Source organism: Pyrgilauda ruficollis, unplaced genomic scaffold (genome assembly GCF_017590135.1).
Source record: "Pyrgilauda ruficollis isolate IOZ18807 unplaced genomic scaffold, ASM1759013v1 scaffold48, whole genome shotgun sequence".
Classification (NCBI taxonomy): Eukaryota; Metazoa; Chordata; class Aves; order Passeriformes; family Passeridae; genus Pyrgilauda; species Pyrgilauda ruficollis.
Window position 1 is genome coordinate 804620 of NW_024526377.1, and position 26439 is coordinate 831058.

The 26439-nt window shown below is 50.2% G+C and overlaps 1 protein-coding gene across 1 annotated transcript; it reads right to left on the minus strand.

Moving 5' to 3' along the window:
* Window positions 1–6441: 6441 nt before the first annotated feature.
* On the minus strand, window positions 6442–25511 carry MATN1 (matrilin 1). Its single transcript, XM_041479426.1, has 8 exons — window positions 25424–25511; window positions 21719–22065; window positions 16621–16843; window positions 13580–13705; window positions 12916–13329; window positions 10417–10569; window positions 8125–8205; window positions 6442–6740 (listed from the first exon to the last, which is right to left on the minus strand). The coding sequence occupies exons 1-8, from the start codon at window positions 25509–25511 to the stop codon at window positions 6691–6693; spliced, it is 1482 nt and encodes a 493-aa protein (XP_041335360.1). The 3' UTR covers window positions 6442–6690.
* Window positions 25512–26439: the final 928 nt, after the last annotated feature.

Sequence of the window (26439 nt, forward strand, 5' to 3'; positions counted from 1 at the left end):
AGGTGCTCCCAGCCCCAATGTCCAGCCTGGCCTTGGGCACTGCCAGGGATCCAGGGGCAGCCACAGCTGCTCTGGGAATCTGTGCCAGGGCCCAGAGAAATAGAGCAAAATGTGCCAGGATAAAAACATTCTTATCCCTAATAAGAAATAAGTTTATGGCTCTTTCCAGAGCAGGTTGCTATGGACAAACTGGAGGGTTTGGTGGAATGAATGTGCCCCACAATCCCACGGAGTGAGAGGTGGGACCAGAGCTGCCCTTCAAGCCGCAGTGCCTGTCTGGAGCAGCCCTGGGGCCGTGACAAACCCATGTCCCTGTCACTGCCCTCTGGGAGCTCTCACTTCACTCCCTCATTTCCAGGAGGAAAGGCTCTGTGGGCTGAGGATTTTCCATCTCTGCCCTAAGGGCTGCACTGAGCTCCAAAACCACTTCCACTTTTACCATTTTATCTCCCTGCCCCAATTTACATCCACCTTAAATTTTTCCCTTTCACCTGCTGCTATCAAGATCTCCCCCACACAGGTCTGAAATTAATCCTTTATTTCCCAAAGCAGACCTTGCTATCAGTAATTAACTTTTTTCCAATTAGCTGCTGAGACACAGTGGCTAATTTATGGGCATGGTGATAAAATTCCAAAGCCAGGTGATTTCACTGGAGGTGCAGGAAAGTGCAGGGAGTGATTTTCTCATGGGAATTATTAATTTTGTGATGTTCTGGAAGGTCCAACAACAGAATCCCTGAGATTCCAGGGAGCCCTGGGCCAGGATCCAGGGGGAACCACTGGGATTCCCCAGAGCTCTGGGCCAGGAGCTCCCTGTGCCACCTGAGCCCTGCCAGGCTGTGCTGAGGTGCCAAATTCCCTGTTCCCAGTTCATGAGGAGTGGGGAGTTCCCAGTTTCCAGCCCTGACACTAGCTGGGTCTGGGGCTTCTTCCCTGGAAGGCAGGAGCAGCTTTTATCCTGCTTTTTCCTCTCTCCAGAGTGGGAGCTGCTTCACCAGAGTAAGGTCACACCAGGGAGCACAGGGAGGTGGGGGGGACATCTCTGCTGTGATCCCAGGAACATTCCTGCCACCTCAGGGACATCCCTGCCACCAAAGGGACATTCCTGCTATCACCTCAGGGACATCCCAGCTGTGACCACAGGGACACCCTGCCACCTCAGGGATATCCCTGCCACCAAAGGGACATCTGTGTCCTCTCAGGGACATTCGGCTGTAACCTCAGGGAATCCCAGCTGTGACCTCAGGGACATTCCAGCTGTGACCCCAGGGCCATCCCTGCCACCACAGGCCATGCCAAGAGCTGGGGTCATGTTCAGGTCCCAGCAGCCAGGGTGGAGAACCAGAAGGGATGAGGATGCTCAGGAGCTGCCTCAGGACAGCCCTTGGTCTCCAGGGCAGGAATTCCTCCTTCCTGCCCATCGCTACAGCCCTTTGAGGATGGTCCCAGCACTTCCTGATGCTCTGAATTCTTGGGGTTCACTTCCTCCACCCAGGAAAGGGGGAAACCAACCTGATCCTCCCCAGGAACCCCTGAGGGCAGGGAACTGCTCCTGTTTATTGGGATCCCAGCCTGATCCATGCAGGATGGTGGGAACAGCCAAACACCACAACCACTGCAAACCCCACAGAACAGCTCCTGCCCTGAGCGGTGACTAAAACATCAATAAATCCCAAAGGCTGCTTGCAATACAGAGCCACTTCCAATTTCTGGCCAGAGCTCTGATCCTCAGAAGTTCCTGACTGCAGGAATTACGGGGGTGTTCTCAGCCCTGGTGAAGCTTCTCCCTGAGTCTAAGTGAGAAATAATAATTTGCACATGGCTTGGGCTGGAAATGCAAGATGTGTCTGGTGCTCCTGCCTTCCTCAGCAGACACCTGTCTGTTCAAACCAAGACAGCACAACATAAATCCAGCAGCACCTTCAGCTGCCTGATCACTGAATTACCTCACAGGAGGGAGGACAGGAACTTCATTGCTGTTCCCAAAAAACAGGAAAATTCCTCCAGCCCCAGACAGATTCCAGGCCCTGGAGAAAAACCTGGGTGCTCCCAGCACTTCCTGATGCTCTGAATTCTTGGGGTTCACTTCCTCCACCCAGGAAAGGGGGAAACCAACCTGATCCTCCCCAGGAACCCCAGGGGACAGGGAACTGCTCCCATTTATTGGGATTGCAGCCTGATTCCAGGGCCTGGAGGAAAACCACAGCAGTGCCTGGTGCTCCCTGCCCATTCATTAGCAGCAATTACAGGGTGTGAGTGTTACAAATTGCTGCTGAAAGATGTCAGCGAGCTCCCAGCCCTGGGTTTAATTGAAAGCATTTTTTAATTTGATTACTAATGGCCCTGTGTTATGATATCAGTGCCCTGCAGGAGGAAACGGCTTCCCCAGAGGAAAAAGAGCTTCCCTCTGCCTTGGGAAGGCTTCCCACGGCTTCAGTACCAACAAGGGAAAAGTGGCACAGGACTTTTCTTCCATGCCCAAAACCCAATAATTTATAAATTATTTTTCCTGAAGACCTAAAGGAACTTGGGACTTTTGGTGGGGCAACATTTTAGAAATCATTTGGCAGATCTAAAAGAACTTGGGATTTTGGGGACAACATGTTATAACTCATTTTGCCAGAAAATCTAAAGGAACTTGGGACATGGTGGAAAAGTGGAAAGACGAAGTGGGGCATATGTAAGATTATGAAATTATGGAATGGTTTGGATTGGAAAGGGCCTTTAAAGGTCAGCAAGCAGGGACATCCTCAAGGAGACCAGTTTGCTTCCAACACCATCTAAACTGGCCTGGAATATTTCCAGGGATGTGGCATCAGCACCTCTCTGGAAAATCTCCTTTAAGGACAAGGCAGCAAAAGGAAGGGAAAGGAGCTCCCTGTGTGCAGCAGGATCATCTCACTCTCCTGCACCCAGACCTCTCCCAGCCCATCCCTGCAGATTTGGGATGTTATAGATACATATTATAATATTGGCTTTTTGCAAATATTAAAATGAATTTTACATGTGGATGTTAAATAACTTTCTTATGAAGATGTAGTTCTTGTTTCTGTTGTTCATTAAGCTAAGTGAAATAGCTGAAATAAGTATGTGTTATAGATACATATTATAATATTGTTTTTTTGCAAATATTAAAATAGATTTATATGTGTAGTGTTAAAGTAACTTTGTTATAAAGATATAGTTTTTACTTCTGTTGTTCATTAAGCTCAGTGAAATAGCTGATATCAGTGTGCTTGTGTTAAAATGCCTGCTGGGATGGGTAACACCCAATGAGCACAGGATGAGGACGCTGCTACAGATCTGCCAACCATCAGCACTCACCGTCTGAAGGCAGTGTGGGCCAGGGCCCAAAACTGGAGGTGATAAAAAAGGACTAAAACCACAACCAAGGAACGTGCATGCTCTAAAAAGGCAGATCCAAGGAGGAGCCGGGCTGAACAGTTCTTGGAAAATGTAAATTTGTTTGGAGAAAAGTTTATTATGCATAATTGGTTATGAATTTGTAACAGGCTGATGCAATAGAAATGGTAAATAAAGGGTGTTTCCAAAATATCAGGGGGGCTCTTGGCTGGGTGCCAAGATGCACCCATAAATCTTTGCTCTGTGTCCTTGTCTCCTCTTGTCCTTTATTAAACTTTGTAAATTTTCACAGGAGAGTGAAGGTGTTTTTCACAGGGACATCAGGCTGTGTTTGGCTGTGCAGGAGGGGGTACCCTCGATCTGGGATATTCAGGACTTGCCTTCGAGGGTGAGGTTTTGCCATGCTTTGTTTCCCAGATCAGCCGCACTGAGCTGAGGGATTCTCCTCTGCCTCCACCCCGCTGCCCCTGGGCAATCCATTAATGACGCTAATTAGGACATCAGGACCTGGCGACTAATTGACTTCCGGGCTGTTTTTGTTGTTTTAAGGGGATGGGAGAAGGGAGGAAGAAGGATTGTTAATTAGTTTAGTTCTGCTTTATCTGAACCACAATATTCCTCACAGAAACTATTCTGGGCCTGACAATGGATCTTGGCCCTGGAGGCACTGGGAGGAAAAATTCCTTTTGTTTTTGTTATTTATGGCCGATTCTGAGGTTGGGCTCCTTGAGGGGGATTTTCCTGGGTGAGGGGTGATCCAGAGTTTAGCTGGGATTGGGGTTTTAATGAGCATTAACCAGAGAAATCTGAAGATTGCTCCTTGATTGATTGAGAGGATGGATGGATAGAGAAACTCTGGGAAAAATACCAAGCAAAACATGGATATAATGGTCTTCTCTCCATAAAAAACCTCAGGGAAGAAGATCTGCTGTGTCTGCACTCCTGAAAGAAAGAACTGCAGGATTTAGGGAGGATCCAATCCCCCAGTCCAATCCAAACCTCTTGCCTGGAGGTGCTGTGGAGGAGCAAAGCTCAGGATCAGCCCTCCCCATCCTGAGAATTGGGATTGCAATCCCTGCCCCCAGTAATGGCCCTGCCTGGCTTAGCCTCCCCAGAAAGGGCTGGAAATTGTTTTCTTTCCCCAAAAAATGAGTTTCATGGAAGGTGATGTGTTCAAAGTGGGCTGAGTGCTGGAGGCAAAAATCCAGCCAGGAATTTCTCCCATTTCCTGAAAAATCAGGGAAACAGCTTCAACTGCAGGATGGCAACAGTGAAACCCTCTAATGAGGGCACTTCCATGGCAATAACTAAAATCAAATCCATCTTCCAGATCCTGAGGCCATTAAATTTTTAGTTTTAGGGCATTTAAATAATAAATAAATAAGCACATAAGGAAATCACCCACAGGAGCTCATTTCCATGATGGTCAAAGGGATTATATCTGGACATAAAATAAGATTAATCAATGATTAACCTTATCAGATGATTGAAAAGAGAGGAAAGTGGAAGAGGAGAAAAACAGAATGAAGGATAAGAAAAAAGCTGAGAGCCAGAACATGCAGAAACAACTTCTATCCTGCAGGGTTTTTTATGCTTCCATTTTAAATATATTTAAGATGGAAAGTGATTCCATGTGAGGAAAAGGATTCCTTGAGTGGCAGCAGGGGTGACTTGCTCCTCTGGGAAAGGGGTTCAGAAGGCACCTGTACATCTGAATTTGTTCTAATTTATCAAGAGAAGTGGCTCAGGGACTCTCACTTGGGATAATCCCACAAATGATCACAACACGATCTGCTCCTGTCGAGACACAAATGTGAAACATCTACAATTTGCATGTAAAAATAGACAAGAACTCATCCCAAGAAGTTCGGGAGCCAGAGGGGTTACCTTGGATCTGGGATATTCAGAATTTGCCTGCCAGGGTGAGGTTTGGCCATCAGGAGCTGCCTGCAGCCCTTGACTCAGGGTTTGACTCATCCCCTCATCTCAGGAGTGAAAAGAATGATTTTTATTGTAAAAGAGGCTGTGTTTGGAGAGAAGGGTCTGCCTTTCTCTCTGGACCCATTTCTTCCCTTTCACAGAGATAAGAGGAGGTGACATGAGATGATTTCCTCCCGCTAATGAGCCTTTGGGGAGGTGCTGTTGTCAGGCAACCTCCTCAGCACTCACACAAAGGATGACACTGGCTTCCCAAATTTCCAGCAAACTTTTAATATTCCCCCAAAACCAAAACACATCTGCTCTGGTGACGCTTCTGAACAGGCCAAGTCGCCCTGAAAAGCTTTTCTCATGTAGTCTCAAGTATAAATATTTTGATACAAAAAAATAAAACCCCACAAAGAAACCCATAAACCCCATAAACCTCCCCCGAGGCATCCGGCAGTGCCGTGGGGATCCATGGCCAGGTACAGCTGCAGGGACAGGCAGCCTGAGGTGCTCCCAGCCCCATTCCCAGGGAATCCGGGAGCAGCAGAGTCTGCAGGGTCTGGGGTGAGCCTGGGAAGGCGCAGGGACCGAGACTCTGATTCCAGGGCAGCTCCAGCAGCATTCCCAGGGTGGGGGATGGATTTGAGCTCCAGCTGAGGGTGTGGGGACACAGCAGGGCACATCTGGCTGGTGGCAGAGCCACAGAAGGTCCCTGAACCTGGTCAGGGTCACCGAGAGCAGGGCACATCTCCTGGCTGGTGGCACTCAGGGCCACAGAAGGTCCCCTGCATGTCACCCAGGGCAGGCTCAGCCCAGGCACTGGGACACTGCCACCATTCCCTGCTGGGAAAGCTGTTCCCGTTCCAGTTCCACAGCTCGGGATGAGCCCAGGCTCATCAGCCTGGCCCACTCTCAGGATCAGGACTAAACCTCACCTAATTACTGACAACAACCAGGAGCTCAGCTTTGGCCTTCACACCCAGCAGCTGAGGGCGAGTCTAAGTCACTCCGACTTTTAAATTAAATTATCTCATGCATAGAAACAAAAGCTGCAGCAGAGGATTCACAGAACTCATCATCAAGTACTCAGTAACACATTGTATATATATTAAGCTTTAAATAAAAAAATCTTTCAAGGTTTTTGTTTCTTTTTTTGAATATATGCACTCTATAGGATGCAGCAAACTCGAGCCTGGTCTAACTCTCAGTCACACCCTGTGCTCTGCCCTTTATACAAAGTCTGCTCTACTGTAATAATTCTTCCTTTTAAACAAATGCAGGTAGCCTAGACCTTAATAAAAGCTGCCCAGAGCCCTGGGGCTGAGCTGCCCTCCCTGAAAAATGGAGCAGTTCTGGTGCTGTTACTTTGGGAAGGAGGTGAAAAACTGCTGGAGTGGGGTTTTAGATGATCTTGTTCTCCAGGGCTTCGATTCTTTTGGCCACAGCTTCCAGTGAGGAGGAGTTAAGGAGGAAAAACGGCAATTTTTCTGGGAATGTTGGGAGGGAGACTTTTTATGTGGGCACAGAGTGATGGGCCAAGGTTTTAACTCAAACAGGAGAGATTCAGACGGGATTTAGATGGGAAGGAATTATTCCCTAGCAGGGTGGGGAGGGGCTGGGCTGGAATTGCCAGAGCAGCTGTGGCTGCCCCTGGATCCCTGGCAGTGCCCAAGGCCAGGCTGGAGCACCTGGGACAGTGGGAGGTGTCCCTGCCATGATGTCCTGACCCAGGCTGGCAGCACAGGTAGGGATGGGAGCTGGGGCAGAGGGGATCTGTGCCCATCCCCTCTGGCATTCCTGACGGAGCTCGCCCCAGGAAGGAGCTGTCTGTGCTCACACATCCTCCCACTGCCACGGACTCACTCCCAGAGGAGGAGGGAAAGGAGGTGCTGACAGAGCCCCTGACCCTGAGGAGAAGAGCAAGAGCTTTTCCTGGCATTCCAAAGCAATTTTCTGCTCTTCTCACTAATTCCTGTTGATGGTGTGCCTGGGAGAGCCACCCACCAGGTGGGAGCTGTGACTTCCCATGTCCTCTGCACCACACAGGTCACAGATCTCACCCAGCTTGGCTCCGGGAGGAGGAGCAGAGCTGTGCCACAGCAGGGCCCAGAATGTGTGAAGAAATCAGAATGTTCCCTTTAAAATTAGATCCTTTCCTGTTCCTCAGTGGTGAGACATCTCCCCTGCCCTCGTGAGCCACCCCAAGGCTCCATGAATTCAGTTTTTCAGAAGTTTTAATCCTACTCACAAGTTTGTTTAATTTTTTTTTCTCTTTCTTCCACTTAGTGAAAGGCCCAGCATGGCAGAACTCCGTCCCACCAGGTGGGTTCTGATGGGATCCAACTCACCTTGCTGGAGATGCTTCCAGGGAACAGTTCCGTCAGGATTTATCTCCCAGCACTGAGTTTTGGCCAGCTGGGAGAACCTGGGATGGGTGGATGTGTCCACCTGGATTATCCACACCACCCACCTACAGTCTGATGTGTTCTGATGTCCCTGCAGTCCATGAAGAATTCGGGCAGTGTTGGATGTTTGCCCTGAAGGAACCCCCTGCCTCCTGTTCCAGCTGCCTCAGGACCTGCAGCCCCATCTCCCCACAATCCCAGAATCCCAGAGCTTGGAAAAGCCCTCCAGGGCCATCAAGTCCAACTTTCAACCAACCCCCAAGTTGTCACCAGCCCAGAGCTCTGAGTGCCACATTTGAGCCCCCAGGTGCCTCATTCCCACTTTCCTGAGCCCCACCCTACTCCCTCCCCCAGGAACCGACCTTCCCCATGGTCCCTGTGGAAATCCCAGCCCAACCCACCCAATCCTGGCCAAACTTCCAAAGGATATGTTTCTGCTGCAAGGAATTGATGAGCTCTTCTACTTTGGTCTGGAACTTCACGATGGATTTGCACTCACATGGATCTTCCTCTGTGGGTCACAACAGCAAGAGGATGAGTGGCACAAAAAATTGATTTAATCAAAATCCCTGAGCCCAGTGAAACAGCAAAATTCTTATTTTCTATGTCAGAAACAGGAAGGAAAACAAAATATAATTATTTCTAATTATCTGATTGATCTCTTCTAGCTTTAACCTCAGGTGAACAGAGAATGTCACATTTTTCTGTTATTTCAGCCATGGGAAAACTTTCCTGGATTTCCATCTCTCTGGAAACCCATCAAGCTCTGCTCCTGATGCTTCAGGTTCACCCTGAAATTGGAGTCTGACCAAATAAAACCAACCTCTGTCTCCCCAACAAGATCCAATAAAAACTGGAGGCACTGCTGCCATCAAGACTGGTTTGAGCTTTGCTTCAGTAACTCCAGTCCTTGAGGGGGTGGAACCATGAGCGTTAATCACTTTGCTAATTTATGTCACTAATTTACATCTGTTCTTCAAGGAAAATTAACTCAGACTAGAACAGGAAGAAAAAGATGACTGGGAAAGAAAGGGAGGGGTTACAAGGCCACTCTGAGCTGAGCAAAGGAGGAGTAAATAAAAGACAGAATTTTTTAAGGAAATGAATCACTTGCACCAAAACTCAACAGGTTTAAACCAGCCAGGTGTAACCTAAAGCTGGAGATTAACAGAAGATGTGAAGGCAGCTGTTGAGAGACACAAGCTGGCACTGGGAATGAAAAAAAATGCAAATATCTCCTTGCCTTCCTTTTACTTTTAATACTCAAATGTAAACATATTTACCCAAATTGATATTTTATAAACAAACAGTTTTTCTGAAATTTACTTTTTTTTTTTTTTTTTTTTTTTTTTGAAGGCTGAAGCTTAAATGTATTTGAATGATTTTTAAGTACAATTTGTTGGGTGTTTCATATAGATCCCATCCTCTTGTTCTTGGATTGATCCTAATTTCTTAATGACACTTTTCAAAGAGTCTCTGCCTTGCAATCCTGGCTCTGCAGACATGGGGATTATCCCTTTCCAACTTCTCCAGGAGGAAAGGAAATCCCGTCTTAAGGAACCTGGAGACAAATTCATTATTTCTGAAGAAAAAGAAGGGCAGAAAGGTGGAGGAAAAAGGAAGGAGAAGGGGATTTGGGAGAGGGGGACACGGCTGAGGTGTGGGGGTTGCTTTGCCTCAGGTAACCACCCAAAATACCAATGTCTCCTGGTCCTCCCGTGTGTTCTGCCAGCTCCACACACTGGGAACAGGAGATTTTATCACATCCACCTAAAAGGGCATTTTCATCCCTTTACTCCAGGCTGCAAATGCTGTGACTGAACCCCTCCATCCCCAGTCCCCCTCCCACCAGCAGAGATCTTCAGCTGCAGCTTCTTCAGGGGCATTTCCACCCCTGCAGTCCAGCCCTGAACACCGACTGAACCCCTCCATCCCATCTGTGACAGATGAGCAATGCCATGGGTGACTCTCACAATAAAAGGCAAATATCCTGTATCTATGTCAGGAGAAGTTTTATAGATTCATAGTTATGTGTTACCCCCCTGTGTTGTTCTCAGGGGTGCCCTGGGTTTGGGACATTTGGGAGGGTGGGCTCGTTGCCATGGCAACAGCTGCCCCCCAGTCAAGGTGTCAGGCAGTGATCTCAGCACTGGGCAGGGAAGGAGGAGTCGATGGACAGAACTTTGGGAGGGGCCAAAGGGTTAAAAGGGGAAACCTTCATGGTGTGGGTGAGCACATGGTGGGGAAATCCTCTGCTCCTGGTGCTGTAATATTTTCTCTATTCAGTCTGCTGTTGTGTATTTGATAAGGTTTTACATTTTTGGAAGTGAGTAGCATTTCTCACACGAGTCCTCTCTCACCAACACAGATTGAGGATCTGCAGCTTCTCCAAGGGCATTTCCATCCCTCCACTCCAGCCTTGACTGAACCCCTCCATCCCCAATCCCTCTCACCAGCACAGATGTCCATTTACAGTTTCTCCAAGAGCATTTTCATCCCTCTGCTCCATCCCAATCCCTCTCACCAACACAGACTGACGTTCTGCAGCTTCTCCAAGGGCGTTTTCATCTCTCCACTCCAGCCTTCAAACACTGGGACAAAACCCCTCCATCCTAGCCCCCTCCCACCAACAGAGATCTTCACCTGGTGGTTTCTGGAGGGGCATTTTCCCCCCTCTGCTCCACCCTTCAGATGCTGTGGCTGAACCCCAGTCCCCTCTCACCAACACAGATCTTCATCTGCAGCTTCTTCCCGATCTTGCTGATGGTCCTGAAGTCGGCAGTGTAGAAATAATGCTCAGCCACAGGTTCTGAGGCGATCTCCCTCAGCTCGTCCTCCACGGCATTGCCCACTCCCACGGCAAACATCCGAAATCCTGCCGGGAACGGGATCCTGTCAGCAGCCCGGAGCTGGCATGGTGCCACCCTGCCAGGCTGGACATCCTCATCCACCCCCTGTGCCCCCAGGCCCCACACAGCTCCAGATCCTAACTGAGAATTACCCCCTCCACCCCCACTATTCCAGACTCCTTTCAGTCAGGTCAAATAGGGTGAAAATAATTTTACAGGCAGAGATTTTATTAAAATTTACCAGACCATGGGCACTGTGGCCACAAGAACAAGGTTTTGGAGACGCTCCTTTCAGCCAGTTCAAACAGGGGCCAAAATATTTTTGTGGGTAGAGTTTAAGTAGAATTTCCCAGCCAATGAAAACATGAACGAGGCTTTGGAGATGCAAGAAAGGACAGGTGATGGTAACACCATCCCACTGATGTGGAAGTGATAATGTAGCAAAAGGCAACTGTGGGATTTTCCAGAACAGGCTCAGCCACTGTTAATCAACCCCTGTTAATGAGCCCCTGAGTGGCAAAGTCCCCCTGCAGTGGAGACCTGGGGTCAGCAGGTCTAAAATTGTGGTCCCCACTGGGAGTTCAGAACTTGCCCAGGGATTGTCCTGCTCTGTCAGGAGATTGATCTTCATTAAACCTATTTCTATTGAACTGAAATGCAATTTTCCCATTTTGGGTGGTATTAATTAGCCCTGATTCGAAATACTTGTCTCTACTTGTCCATGCCCAGGCACTGGAAATGTTTCCCTGCTCCCCTTTGTGCCTTTCTTTCTCTGGATATATCCAATATGTGTTGTTTTCCCAAGGCTCAGCTCACTGAACAATTCTGCAGTCTCATTTTAAGCACTTGTTTATCCCGCAGCAATAAGTCATGGACAGATAAGAGATTTCCTTGCAGGGACAAGAGAGGAGAGAGAGACAAGGCACAAAGTTTTATCACCAGGGAGGAATAAATTCTATAAATACACTTTATAAGAACCTTTTGTTTTATAAGAGCTGAACAGCCCCATAAGATGTCAGAGTGCTTTGTAAACATTGGTTTTTCACGAGCTCCCTGACCTTTCTGGTTATGTGCTGGCCCCGAGTCCCATCTAGTGGTGGAGAGTGAAGTTAAAAGGAAGGGAAGGATTCAGCAATTCCTGACTGAATTCCCAGGGGCTGGATCCATTTAACACCGGGGTGTCAGAGACTGGGAATGTGCTCAGCGGGTCAGCAGAGGGGCAGCTCTCGAGGCATTAATATTTCATGGGGCTCAGGCACAGGAATCCATCCGTGTGTGGCCACTGAGTGCTTTTTCTACAACAGCAGCAGAGGAAAGCTCCTTATTAATGTGCCTGGGGTTCCTCCTTAACCCATGTATGGGCTTTGTTTATTGTTTTATTGCTTTTTCTTTTCCTTTTCCAGGCCTTGAGGCTGATGCAGCCGAGCCACACTTGGCCCTACAAGTCCTGGGGTTTGTTTTCTTTGCCCCCGTGTGCCTCTGGTGCTGGGCTGGGCTTCCTGACCAACCCCAGACAAATCCCAGAGTGGATAAGGGTTGGGTTAGGAGGGACCTTAAAGCTCCTCTTGCTCTGCCATCTTCCACCATCCCAGCTTGCTCCAAGCCCTGTCCAACCCTAAAGGTGCTGAAACCGCCTAATTCTAAATTCTCCCTGCAGCTTCCTTCCACATTTGTGTGGAGCAATTAGACTTGGGTGCATCCCATTCCAGGGGGTGGAACTCCACCCTGTCCATCCCATTCCACAGGGTAAGACTCCATCCTGTCCATCCCATTCCAGGGCGTGGAATTCCACCCTGTCCATCCCATTCCAGGGAGTGGAACTCCACCCTGTCCATCCCATTCCAGGGGTGGAACTCCACCCCGTCCATCCCATTCCACAGGGTAAGACTCCACCCTGTCCATCCCATTCCAGGGGGTGGAACTCCACCCTGTCCATCTTATTCCAGGGGATAAAACTCCACCCTGTCCATCCCATTCCAGGGGGTGGAACTCTACCCTGTCCATCCCATTCCACAGGGTAAAACTCCATCCTGTGCATCTTATTCCAGGGGGTAAATCTCCATTCTGTCCATCTTGTTACACAGGGTAAAACTCCATCCTATCCATCCCATTCCAAGGGCATGGAACTCCACCCTGACCAGCAGAAACTCCTCCAAAGACAGAGAGGGGAACTAAAACCAGCTCTTGGCAAGCCAAGGTGCACCTGACACCCAGACTGAGGTGTTCCAAGCTCTCTGTGAGCAAGGATAGTCAGGGAATATCTCCCCAGAATTACTGAGTACAGCCTGTGTATATCCTAAGAGACAGATCCAGAGAAAAAGTCCTGCCTGGGCCAAGGGAGAAAGAAGCCCCAGGGACTTCAGGAGTCCTACCAGAGTCCTTGGCTTTCTTGGCAGCATCTGAGATATAATCCTGTGAGCGCCCATCAGTGAAGACAATCCCCACCTTGGGGACCCCGGGCCGGGCTCCGTTGATGACGGAGAAGGAGCTGTCAACGAGGTACTTCAGAGCCTGGCCTGTCATGGTCCCCTTCTCCATGTAGGACATTTTCTTCACTGCTGCTTTGATGTCCTTCTTGCTCTTGAACTGCCCCAGGGGGAACTCCTGCCGGACAGAGCTGGAGTACTGCACCAGCCCGACCTGGGCCTGTTTGTCCGACACCTCCAGTGAATCCACAATTTGATTGATGAATTTCTTCACCAGCTCGAAGTTCTCAGGCCTCACACTCTTGGAGCCATCAATGAGGAACACAAGATCCAGAGCAGACCCCAAGCCACCATTGCAAGCTGAGGGAAAACACGAGAAGAGGACAGAACAAAACAGCAGCTAAGACCTCAGTAAATGATGTAGGAAAATAGAACCCTAATGCCATTTGTTACTGAGGAAATGGGGTTAATGAATGAAAACCCAATAGGAGAGCACAGCAATGTTTTGAAAGTGATTCTGGCTGGTAAGAGCAGAGTTTCCCTTTCTACCTTCTCTGATCAGAACATCCCAGTGCTGTCACCACCATGCCCTGAGGGACCACTCACGTACCGGTGCAGGTCTTGCCGTCACTGTTGAGGCTGAAGCCGTCCCTGCAGGCACACCTGTAGGCCCCTGGGGTGCTGACACACAGCTGCTCGCAGTCGTGGTCCCCCGTGGCACACAGGTCAGACACCACTGCAAGGAGAGGAGGGGGTGGCTTCAAGCAGGGGCCAGCCCGAGGCCTTCCTGCCCACACCCAGCTCTGCACAGCCCCACACTGACCCCATAATTAAATCTGCTTTGCAGTGGGACACAGCTCATTGATCCTTGACAGTGGCTGAGGAGGGGGTTACATTTTCTATTTCAAGGAAGGCTCCTGCCTTCCTTAGCAAACACCTGGCTTTTCAAACCAAGCAGCATAAAGACAAGGAAGAAATTCCCACAAGTCCCCCTGCTCCAAGGCACAGCCAGGACTGGAAATCCTCCCCATGCTGAGGGCAAACCCAGCTGGGTGTGGGGCAAATCGCAGCACATCTCACTCCTGGGAGTGTGGTTTGGGTCCCAGCTGCCCCCAGGCTAGCCAGTACCCCATTTTTGCAGCTCTGCAGTACAATTCTGAGCAGGGGGCTGAGCTGCCATTCCTGGACAGCATTCATGTGTGAACACACCTGGGATTCACCTCAGAGCTCTCCCTGCACGTGCAGCTCTCAGATCCCTGCTCTCCAAACCTTCCTGCTGCCCCTCCTGGCCTGGCTGTGGCTCCTGGTTTGCTGAGCAAACAGCAGCTGAGTGGCAGCACCGGGACCCAGCGGCGCTGGGAGGTGACAGCGCTGTCATAGTGAGGATGGCAAATAAACTCCAGAGCAAACAGGGCTGGGGAGGCAAATTCAGTTACAAATGCCAGGGAAAAGTGTGCAGAAATCTAGGCACTGGGCTGGAGCAAACTGATGGGAGGTGGAGCTGAGTCTTTCTGAGTTCAGATTTGTTATTTTGAGCCATTTGTGTTCTGCTCTACTCATATTTTGTACATTTTTTTGGCCTTTCCACTTCCTGTGCCTGTGCCAGCACTGGTAGATTGTTCCAGCCCAGCTTGTTGGGACTTTTACTGCCCCTGGAGCTGCCTGTAGTTCAGTGCTCTGGTTAATCTCACCACAGGCTGGAGCACCAGGGGTTTCTCGTTTCTCCATGAGTTTGCTGAGCACTGTGGAAAGCACTTTTCCCTGCTGTCCATCCCACAAATCCTGTGCTGTGCCTGAGCAGGGGGTCTGGGTCCATCTCTGGGGTGGTTTAGGGCAGCTGCATGTGCAGAACACGATAACAGGGACTTGGGAATTACCCAGGGCTGTCCTCTGTCCCCTGCAGCAATCCCGAGTGCTTCCCTCACCGCCCATGGCTTTTCCATGGGAAGAGCTTTGCCATCTGCACAGGGAGGCACAGAAAGGATTTTCCCCACAACTTCAAACCACAGGGTGAGGCCTCGGCACCGCTGCTGCCTCCCAATCCCAGGGCAGCCCATACAAACTCCCACAATATTCGTGGCCTGGCTTCCACTCCTCAAATTCTGTCTCTCTTCCTCCCTTTGTCTGAGGTGTTTGTTCCCTCTCTCATGAGCTGCTGCTGCAGTGACACTTGATAGTACCTGACTCATTCTGTGTTATCACCGGGGGATAATCCATGGCTCACTCTGTATCCCAAATTTCCCTCCTTTCCACAGAGGAGCCAATTTTCCATAACAAAAAGCTGCTCCCCTTCATCACATTCCGCCTGGGAGCTGGACCAGAAGATTTTACACCTGTCAGAAACTGGGAGTTCTCCAGGCCCAGCCGTGTGTGTTTGGAGTTCCAGGTGGATCACACCTTTCAGGAAGTGTTGCTACACATTTTTCCTTCCAGGGAATGGCAGGGAGAGGCCCCTGGGCCTCTCCTGCTGACAGAAAATGGGGATTTTTTGTCCATTCCTGCTGCCTTGGGGCACATTTGGAAACAATAAAACATTCCCTTTGCTCCTGTAGGAGCAAAGCTGCATTTGGAGGACACTGTTTTTGTAGGATGGTGTTTTTGTAGGGTGGGGTTTGGAGGATGGTGGTTCTATAGGATGGTGGTTTTATAGGATGCTGTTTGGATGGTGCTGTTTGGAGGGTACTGTTTTTATAGGATGGTGTTTTTAGGATGGTGTTTTCATAGGGTGGTGGTTTTAGGATGGTGTTTTTGTAGGATGATGTTTTTGATATGCTCAGGCTCCTCTGATGTGCTGTGCAGACAGGAATTAGATCCTGCTCCAGCCAGGAGAGACTCCTGCCCCACAAGGCTCCCAACCCCAGAAGCAGCATCAGGCAAAGGCAACTCAGCCTCTGACAGGAACTGGGACCATCCCAGTTGAACTGGGAATTCTGGAGGCAACGCTGGCTGGGGGAATTACAAAACAAATTCTCTCAACTGCCCCAAAAGGGGCATGATTTCAGTGCACTAAAACCCTCTTTACCAGGTTGTTTTCCAGTACCTCCAGGAGTGTGTGGATCATGTTTACAAACTCCCCAGTGCCAGTGAAATCTGGAGATTTCTTTAACCAAAACCTGAAATGCCCTGGACAAAACCCTGCAGTTCTGGAAAGGCAACTTCACAGAGCCCCTGTGTCCCACAGGGCTCTGAACCTGCAGGGCTTGGAGCAAGGAAGCAGAGGGGTGAGGGGTGGTCACAGGTACAACTTCCACAGGAAAGGCTGGAGGAGGACTTTGGAAAAGGGTCTGGAGGGACAGGACACAGGGAATGGCTCCCACTGCCAGAGGGCAGAGCTGGATGGGATCTTGGGAACTGGGAATTGTTCCCTGACAGGCTGGGGAGGGGCTGGGCTGGAATTGCCAGAGCAGCTGTGGCTGCCCCTGGATCCCTGGCAGTGCCCAAGGCCAGGCTGGACATTGGGGCTGGGAGCACCTGGGACAGTGGGAGGTGTCCCTGCCATGGCACTGGATGGGATGGGATGAGCTTTCCAATCCCTTCCCACCCAAAGCATTCCAGGATTCTCTGTAAAGCTTTAAGGTCCTTCCCACCCAAACCATTCCCAGTTCCTGGCTGGCAGCCCCACAGCCCCATGCTGGGAATGCCAGGACTCACCACAGAAAGCCTCCTGGAACTTGTGGGTTAGCTTCTCGATGACGCTGTAGCTCTCCACGTAGTCCACGTGCTCATCCAGGGGCTCGCTGGCCATCTGCCTCAGCGTGCCCATGTCCACCCTGCCCACGCCGATGGCGAAGATCTCAATGCCCGCGGCCCTGGCCCGGGCAGACACGTCCTGCACCCCGTCCTGGGGCCGGCCGTCGGTCACCACGATGGCCACCTGCAGCGGGGAAGGATGGCCTGGGTGGGCATGAGGATCCTCCTTCATATTCCCAGAATGTTGGTGGGACAGGCCAAGGTAGGAGGGAAGGGTTTGCATTTCTAAAATTAAGGAAAAAGGGAATCCCACCAGCTTTTCCCATTCTTTGGAGATCACACCAACCATGTTTTTTTTGAGTTGGAATTAGTTTCTTTCCAAGCTGGAAAAGTTAAACCGCCAGGGATTGATGGTTTCACCAAGGAACAACTGCCAGGGATCGATGGCTTCACCAAGGGACAACTGCCAGGGATCAATGGCTTCACCAAGGGACAACTGGCACATTCCCCTCTAAGGAAACTAAATTAAAATTTATGTTGTTCATAGCCAAACTCGAGCTCAAGCCAAACTGAAGATCTTCAGGGACACTCAGGACAAGCCCAGCTGAGTGTGGGTCTTCACAGCATCTCAGGAAATGCCATGGAAACGTGAGATGAAGGCTTCATCCCACTTATGGATGGAGGAGCTGAAGGATGGACCTGGAACCATCTCCATGGGGAGAGAGAGGGAGAGGCCTGAGGATACACTGTGTGTCAGGGCCTGCCAGGATTTGTGATTCTCTGTTCCAAAATAAACAGCAGGGATTAAACCCCACCCCTGCTAACCCCAGCATTAAAGTGGCAGCTGGTTTAAGCGGGAACTGGATTTCAGCTTGGATTAAACGGTGCCCTGAACCAGCTAAAAGCCTCCCAGAGTCCTGCTCCTGGTTTGTCCCTTTTCCTCTTTATTTTTCTTCTGAAAGAGACTTTGTCACAAGACCTGAATTCTTGCTTTTTGCAATTCTTCTGCCCCTGCCACTTTTCCTTACAATTGATTTATTGTGACACCACTGCCAACTCCAAAGGAATGGCTTGGGCTGGAATACAGAATGGGGAAAGAGTTTCCCCTCTGGAAAAAACAGGAGAAACAGTAAAAATGTGAGGCTTTGCAGCTCATTTCAGCTGTTTATCTACACTTCCTAAGGGCTGCACAATTAAAAATTCCCAGGAGCATCATAATTCCTCAACTGATGCTTCCACGGGGGAAAAAAATAAACAAATTCAAGCCTTGCTCTTGTAGCATGGCAAAAATAAGGCAAAGCAGCACCTGTGGCAGGTGTGGGGGTGTGGTGTGGAGGAATAGATGTGCCCATGGAGCTCCGGGGTTTTCCTGGGGCGGGATGGATCCATCCATGCAGTGGAGCCTTTTGCCAGGAGAGAGAGCCCTCGGCTCAGCTCCGCTCCAGCCAGGCTGCTCCGCCTGAGCAGCGCCGCCCGGGGCTGCCGAGGAGAGCAGGAGAGCCCCGAGCCCGGCTGGCAGGAGCGAGGGAGGCATCGAATCAGGGATCACAGAAGATATCAAACATGGGAATGAGGAGCTATCAAATCAGGGATCGGAGGAGATGTCAAACATGGGAATGGGGAGCTATCAAATCAGGGATCGGAGGAGATGTCAAATCAGGGATCAGAGGAGTCATCAAATCAGGGAATGAGGAGTTATCAAATGAGGGATCAGAGGGGTTATCAAATCAGGGATCAGAGGAGATGTCAAACATGGGAATGGGGAGCTATCAAATCAGGGATCGGAGGAGATGTCAAATCAGGGATCAGAGGAGTCATGAAATCAGGGAATGAGGAGTTATCAAATCAGGGATAAGAGGAGTCATCAAAACAGGGAATGAGGAGTTATCAAATCAGGGATCATAGGAGATGTCAAATATGGGAATGAGGAGTTATCAAATCAGGGATCAGAGGAGTCATCAAATCAGGGAATGAGGAGTCATCAAATCAGGGATCACAGGAGATATCAAACATGGGAATGAGGAGTTATCAAATCTGGGAATGAGGAGTCATCAAATCAGGGATCACAGGAGATCTCAAACATGGGAATGAGGAGTTATCAAATCAGGGAATGAAGAGTTATCAAATCAGGGATCAGAGGAGATGTCAAATATGGGAATGAGAGGGCTTATCAAATCAGGGATCAGAGGAGTCATCAAATCAGGGAATGAGGAGTCATCAAATCAGGGATCAGTGGGGTTATCAAATCAGGGATAAGAGGAGATATCAAATCAGGGATCACAGGCATTTATCAAATCGAGGAACAGAGGCATTATCAAATCAGACACCAAACCCTGCCAGCAGGTCGTGTCAGCAGCTGTGTTTCCTCCTGCAATTTTCTTCCTAAATCAAGAAATTCTCCAGGTTTTATCATCTCCTCTCCATCTTCAGCTAAGCCCAAGTCCAGCTAAGCGCAAGCCCAAATAAACCCAAGCCCAGATAAACCCCAGACAGGGTGGGGCTGCAGCATCCACACCTGGATGTGATGGAAAGATCCTCATAATGCCTCTGAGTGGAAATCTGCCATAAAGGACTCAAAATTCACATTGCTTTCTGCTCTGCTGTAGGAGAAAACAAAACTTCCGGATACAGAGTCAGGGTTGGGCATTAATCAGAGAACCCATGGGGAAAATTAATGTAACAGTGAGAGGAAGCCAGGGGACTTGTCTGTGATAGCCTGACAGAAAGAGTTTAAAAATATCTCTTAATATCACATTTGGTTAACCCAATCATCAGGAAATCCTGGTTTTTCCCCTAGGATTCCAACCATAGATATTTTCCCTGCATCCAGCCTGAGTGAATGTGAAAAAATGTCTGGTTTTACTATTATTATTTTCAAACCTACCTCCAAATGATTTGCAGTCTAAGGATCTCTGTAATTCCCTGTCATTGAAAAAGCTGAGTCCTGGTGTGTGCCTGGTTTGGGAAAGGCTTGGAGGGAAGGAGAAGCCTGTGGGTCCTGGGGAGGCTGGCACTGCTCAGCCATGTGATGGAAATTATGAAAAAGTGAAGCTTCTGCTGCCTCCAACTGCTGAATTTTGCCTTGATCCTCAGTTTTACCCTTGGAAAACTCAGAAATTTTGCTTTTCAAGGGCAAACCTTTTGCTCGTTTAACCAGCAGCTTTCCCTGTGAATTCCTGACATTCTGGATCCCTCATCCTTCTGTCAGACAGAAATCCCACGTGTTCTGAAACAATTTATTCCTGGTTATCTCAGACACCCGAGCATTCCCGAGCATTCCCAGGTATTCTCAGCCCGGGCTGGCATTTCCCGGTGATCCCGCAGCTAATGAGGGAGCGATGGCTCATTATGCCCGGGGAACGTGATGTTCCAGCAGCACTCCAAGGAGAATCAGGCAGGAAGCTGCATAAAGCCCTGGATTTGCTCAGCAATTTGCCAATTTATTTGTTGTTCTTCCCTAAAAAATAAGGAGGAAGTAATTGGGCTCCCCGCAGGTTTTGAGGAAGGTGGGAGCAGGTTTTTCTCGGAGCTCCTCCAGAAACAAATTGTGCTTTTCCCTGCCCGGGGGTGACATTTGCTGCACAAAGCAAGAGCAAAGCACCGTGTGATGTTTTGTGTTGTTGACAACCAGATTTGCACGAGGATTTGTTGGATTTCTGCTGTGGGAAGGAGCAAGGACCGTGTCCCGTGTTTCTGGAAGCTTCACCTCCCTAAATCCCTGTATGACCTGTTCCTCCTCCCAGGCAGGGGATGGGGTCACCTTGAGCAGAAAGGAAAAGCTGGTTGGAATTCAAGGCAGAGGAAAAAAGCAAAAAAAAAAAAAAAAAAAAAAAAAAAAAAAAAAAACCAAAAAAAAAAAAAAAAAAAAAAAAAAAAAAAAAAAAAAAACAAAAAAAAAAAACCAAAAAAAAAAAACCCAGGGAACCAAGAACAAAAAGGGTTGTGGAGTTTTCCACCTTGGAGAGATTGAAAAGCAACGTGGGCACGGTCCTGGGCAGTCCCACTGGAGCTCAGGGTCAGTGCCAGAGATCCCTCCCAACCTCCTTCTGTGATTCTGCCTTTTGGATCAGCTCTGGAGTGGAAGGGAAGAAGGAAAACAAGGAGTGATTTCCTTTCCCCCCCCCACCCCGCCTTTTTTTGTTGCCTCAGATAAATAATTCCAAAGCTCACTGCTCCCAGCCCTTCCAGCTGTCCAGGAAAGGTTTCAGGGAGACACTGGAAATCCAGGATAGTTTGTTCCACACAACCAGAGGTGACAGGGAACAGCAAGGCTTGGGGGAGCTGTCTGGCAGCAGGAAAAGAATGCACGAGGAGAGGGATGTTGAATGGTGTGGAAGAGATTCTGGAGATGAGGACCCAGCGCTTTCATAGGCAGCTCAGTGGAAATGTCTCTGCAATCTGCAGGAGTGGCCAATGCTGTGTGCAATTGTCAGACTGCATTTAGAACAAAAACTGAGACTAAGACTGACTATGTTATAATGAGCTTTGTATTTTCTTTCACTAAGCCCCAAAGATGAGCTTCTTTTTCAAGAAGAATTGAGATGTTTGAAGCTTCCAGAGATTTTTCAAGAAGTGAGAGATTTTAAGCTCCCAGAAGTTTTCAAGAACTGAAAGGTTTGAACTTCCCAGAGGATTCCAAGAAGAATTGAGAGGTTTGAACCTCTTGAAGGTTTCCAAGAATTGAGAGGTTTCAACCTTTCAGAGATTTGCAAGAAGAATTGAGAGGTCTGAACCTCCCAGATGTTTCAAGAAGAGTTGAGATGTTTGAACCTCCCAGAGGTCTTCAAGAATTGAGAGGTTTGAACCTCTCAGAGGTTTCCAAGAATGGAGGGATGTGCACCTCCCAGAGGTTTCCAAGAAGAATTGAGAGGAGTGAACTTCCTGGAGGTTCTCAGACCTCCAGTTTACATTTGCACCTCCCAAAGGTTTTCCACCTGTGACAATCAACCCCAAGTTGTCCACACACAACCAAATCCTAGAAAAAATCACCTTTCTGCTTTTCCCAACCTCTCCATGATGAGTCCCAAGCGAGGAGCTGGAGGAACCAGCCCCTTTTTACCTTTTTGAAGTTGGGCGCACTGCCCCTGCCGCCCTCGGCGGCGCTGAAGGCGCGGCTGATGGCAAACTGGATGGCCAGGCCTGTCATGGTGCCTGTGGAGAGGGGCTGGATCCTGCGCACGGCCTGCAGCAGCGCCGCCTTGCCCTGGGGGCCCTGCAGGGACAGCTCGCTGCGCACGGCGCTGGCGTAGTTGATGACGCCCACGCGGGTGGCGTTGGGGCCCACGTCCAGCGCCTCGATCACGCGCGACACGAACACCTTGATCTTCTCGAACTCGTGCGGCCGCACGCTGCGCGAGCTGTCGATGATGAACACCAGGTCCGTGGGCTTGGTCCTGCACAGGGTGCCTGGGGACAGCAGAGGGGAAATCAAAGAGAAAGAAGGGCAAGTGTCAAAGGAAAAGTGTCCTGGGAGGGAGAGAACAGCGCTGGTAAAGCAGCACTGGGCAGAGAGGGGAGGCGGGTTTTGGTCCTTTCTCTGTTTCACAGCTTTAACTGAATATTTTAAATGTTCTTTGTGCTTTTCAAGGGAAGCACCTTCAGGAAAGCAGAGTTTCTAGGGGATGACACGGACTTGTGGTGAGCAGGGAGTCCCTTGTCACCCCTGGACAAGGGTGTCCCATGTCTCTGAGGAAATCTTATCCCCCTAGGGCAGCACAGAGAGAAGGAGGGAGGGATAAATGTGTGGAATGACAGCACGGAGAGAGGGAAGGAGAGAAAGACCGGGAGGGAGGGGTAAAGGTGAGGAAGGAAGGAAGGAAGGAAGGAAGGAAGGAAGGAAGAGGTGAGGAAGGAAGGAAGGAAGGAAGGAAGGAAGGAAGGAAGGAAGGAAGGAAGGAAGGAAGGAGTTGTTGAATGGCAGCACTGAGGGAAAGAGGGAGGGAAGAAGGAAGGGAAGAAGGGATAAAGCTCTGGACTGAAACCTGAGCTGCATTTCTGCATCCAGAAAAGGCTGGAAGGGGATTACTGCACCTCAGACCTGGATAACCAATCCCCATGGATATCAGTTAATGGGAATGGGACCAGAACCAGGCACAATACTCAGCAATCAGCTGGGATTGGGAACAACATTGCCAGGCTAAGGGTTAACATTCCCAGCACAACAGGAGCCAGACCCCTGTTCCCCAGTGATGGCACCAATAATAAACCCCAGTAACAGCACAGAGCTGGTTCACATCTGTCAGGGTGAAACAACAGAGAAATCTGGAATGCATAATTGATAATTAATAATAGATAATTAATCTCTACTGCCCCACAAATACCCACAGGGAAAATGAGAGGCTATCAGGAAGCATCAGCAATGCAACAAACTGAATAAATTGTTATCGTTATTTTTAATTTCTCACTTTCATGCCATTTTCCATCTTCCTTTTCAGCTGTGGCAAGACATTAAAAAAAAAGCCTGGTGTTTTTTTTATGATTTCCTAAATGAATGGCCCCATTTTCCCCAGCAGATCTATGGCATCCTGTTCTTTTTAATTTTTTTCTCCTCATTTAGCCTGTCTCTGTCAAGTGCTCTGCTAATATTTGAGTTCTGCAGGGCCCAGGGAGTTCCTGTCATAAAGGAGATTTCTGTGGACAGATTTTTAAATGGGAGCTTTTGGGCCAACAAATCTGCTCCAAATGATGGCATAAATATTACAGCTGGTCCTCAGTGTGAGATCTAATGGGGCTTTCAGTCTTTGAGGCAGATAAAAATAAATACTCTGTGATGGATCTGTAAAGGAAATAATCAGGTTTGTTTCCTGAGAGGCATCAAGGCTGAATCTGCTCCAGAAAAGTCTGGGAAGGTGGGAGCAAAGCAGGCAGTGGTCACTTTGTCAGGAGCTCTAATTCCCACTAAAATCCAACCTAACATTTTCCCACATGGATGAATTTCAATTTCATTCCCCCCCCCATAATTTATTGCAGAGGAAGGAAAACTCCCAGGGAGATCCATCTGCAGCACTGGAAATCCCTCTTCCAGGGGTACCCAGTTTACAGGTGAGAAATGAAGGTCCAGGGAAAGGCTCAATTAATTCCTCCAGAAATAAAACACAAATCCCCCTTTGTGCTGATGAATCATCCCTGGATTTAATGACAAACCAAGCAGGAAAAGTTATTTTATTTCCCTAAGAACAGCTGGAGCCAATAGAAATTTTGAAGTCTTTCTATTTTATTTATTTCTGCTCTGTGATTTGGCTCTAAATAACATTTTCAAGCTCTTCTTAAGAGAGTGGAGTTTATTTCAGAGAAGGGAAGAGTAAAGAAGGGATAATAGGAGGGAGATTTTTGGGATTTCAGCCACAGTCAGGGTCTGCAGGACAGGCCCATTCTCTCCAGGAGGTGACAGTCACTTGCTCTGATTGACACCTTGACTCAGCATAGTTTAGTTAAAACTGGAATTAAGCCAGAAATAAAATCTTACTCTATATTTACAAATATCCACACTAAGAAGTATTAGGGAATAGCTGAATTAATGCCCTGACTTAGCAGAAAATTCCTTTCAGGGCATCTTTGCCATATCCATTAACGCACTGGGACAACAGAGCAGTAACCCAGGACTAAAAGGGGTTTATTTTAGAGAGTTGACTGCTCACAGCAGGGCTCAGCTCAGTTGCTGCTCTCTTTCCCGACTTTGCACAGCAAAGAGAACCCTCTTTTCCCAAATTCCTGAGGAGAAAGGGCTCAGTTTATCTGAGATCCCCCTGCCTCAGCCCCAGGTGCCTCTGCAGTCACTGTCACACCTGCACAGCTCAGGCTGCCCATGGCTGTGGGCAAGGCATCTTCATCACACTGTCCAAATATTTTGAATTCCCACAAGTCTGGCCTTGCAGCGGAGTTTGCCTCTCCTGTAGTGATTTCTGGAGAAATCCAGAAATCCTTGGGCTGCCTGGAGCCCAGGGAAGAGCAGAGATGCTCCTGAGGACCAGATCCTCCCTTCCCTGCATGTCCAGCCCTTCCCTGGGTGTCCATCCCTGCCCCAGGTGTCCATCCCTGCCCTGAGTGTACATCCCTTCCCTGGGTGTCCATCCCTTCCCTGGGTGTCCATCCCTTCCCTGGGTGTCCATCCCGGGTGCCCCAGGTGTCCATCCCTTCCCTGGGTGTCCATCCCTTCCCTGGGTGTCCATCCCGGGTGCCCCAGGTGTCCATCCCTGCCCCGGGTGTCCAGCCCTGCCCTGAGTGTCCATTCCTTCCCTGGGTGTCCATCCCTGCCCTGGGTGTCCAGCCCTTGCTGGCACTCATTCCAGGCTGGGGTTTAGAGCCCATGCAAGCTGCAGAGCAGGCAGCTCACCTGCTCCTGGCTGCCCTACTGCCCACCTGGGAAGCCAAACAGAGCCGGATTTCGCTCAGGATCGGATGAAGGAAATCCAAGGAAAGTCCCGTTCCCAGCAACCCGACCCAGACCTCCTGCTCGGGAGGTGACGCCGGTGCCCAGCCAGTTCCTGCTCCAGCCCCTGTGGAGCTGGAGAGGGGAGGGAGGGCAGAGCCCTTGTCCCACCTGGGCCTCCTCCAGCCCCAAGGGGTGAGCCGGGGCCACCCGTGCCGTCCCCACAGGAGCCATCCCAGCCCCAGGTCCCGCTGCCTTGGGGACACATTGGACACAGCTCCTGCACTTCCCTGGCTGTTGCCGGGCATTCCCTCACTTTCCCCTTCCCAGCGGCAGGCCGCAGGCTCAGACGGACCCGAAGCCCCCCCAGCCCCCCAGCCCCCGGTCCCCACTCACCGCGGGGCTGCGGCGGGGCCCCGCAGGCGCCCGGGCTGTGCAGGAGCAGCAGCAGCGAGAGCAGCAGGGCACAGCAAATCCTGGCCATGGCTGAGCCGGGCTGGGAGTGCGGGGCAGAGCGCTGGCCCCGGGTATTAACCTGCCCTTCTGCGGAGGCTCCGAGCCAGCCCCTGACACGGCGGGGCCGGGGGGGCAGCGAGGGGAGAGGGGCAGGAAGAAGGAGCAGGAGGAGATGCTGCTCCAGGGTGGGGAGGGGGCGATGCCCAGCCCTGCCCTGCCCCCGGGGCCCCCAGCCCCCACAATGGCCCCATTGCTGCCGAGGGCACGGGGAGCTCTGGGGGAGCGGGGGAAGGTGGGGAATGCGGGGCTGGAACAGTGGCACCACTGAGAGCAGCCCGGGGTGGGGCTGTCCGCCCGCCGCGGCTGCCGCGGAGCTGGGGCGGCAGGGGCCGGGGGGACAGCGAGGGGACAGCGCCAGCGTCTCACGGGTTCCCTCTCAGTCCCACCTGTGCCAAGCCCAGGACAGCATCCTGTGGGAGCAGGGGCTTTGCTGCCCTCAGAGCAGCAGAGGAGGCTCAGGAAGGCAGAGGAGGGTTTGGGAGCACGGGTGACAATCCGGGATGCAGAAGAATTTTCCTGCAGGGAACAGGCGCTGCTCTGTGTGGCTGAGCCCCTGTGAGCAGAGCGGCTCCAGAGCCCAAAGCAGATGAACAGAAGAGGCTGGGGACGGACAGACAGACAGCTGCGGGCTTTGACTGAGCTGGCAGTGCAGCGTTCAGCTCCGCACACACGAGGGAGATGCAGCTCCTGCCAGAAACCCAACAGTCTCAATCAGCCTCCAAGGCTGAGGGTGCTGCAAATGAGGCGAAATTTCCTTTGTGGAGGAGCAGCAGGGAGATTTGGTAGCGGGGGAAGAGAGACTTAATGATGGCTTTGTCACAAAGCAGTGCATCTTTTTCTGTTTTTTTAACGACTGTTTTACACTGCTGTCACTTGATTAAAGCCCTGCTTCTCGC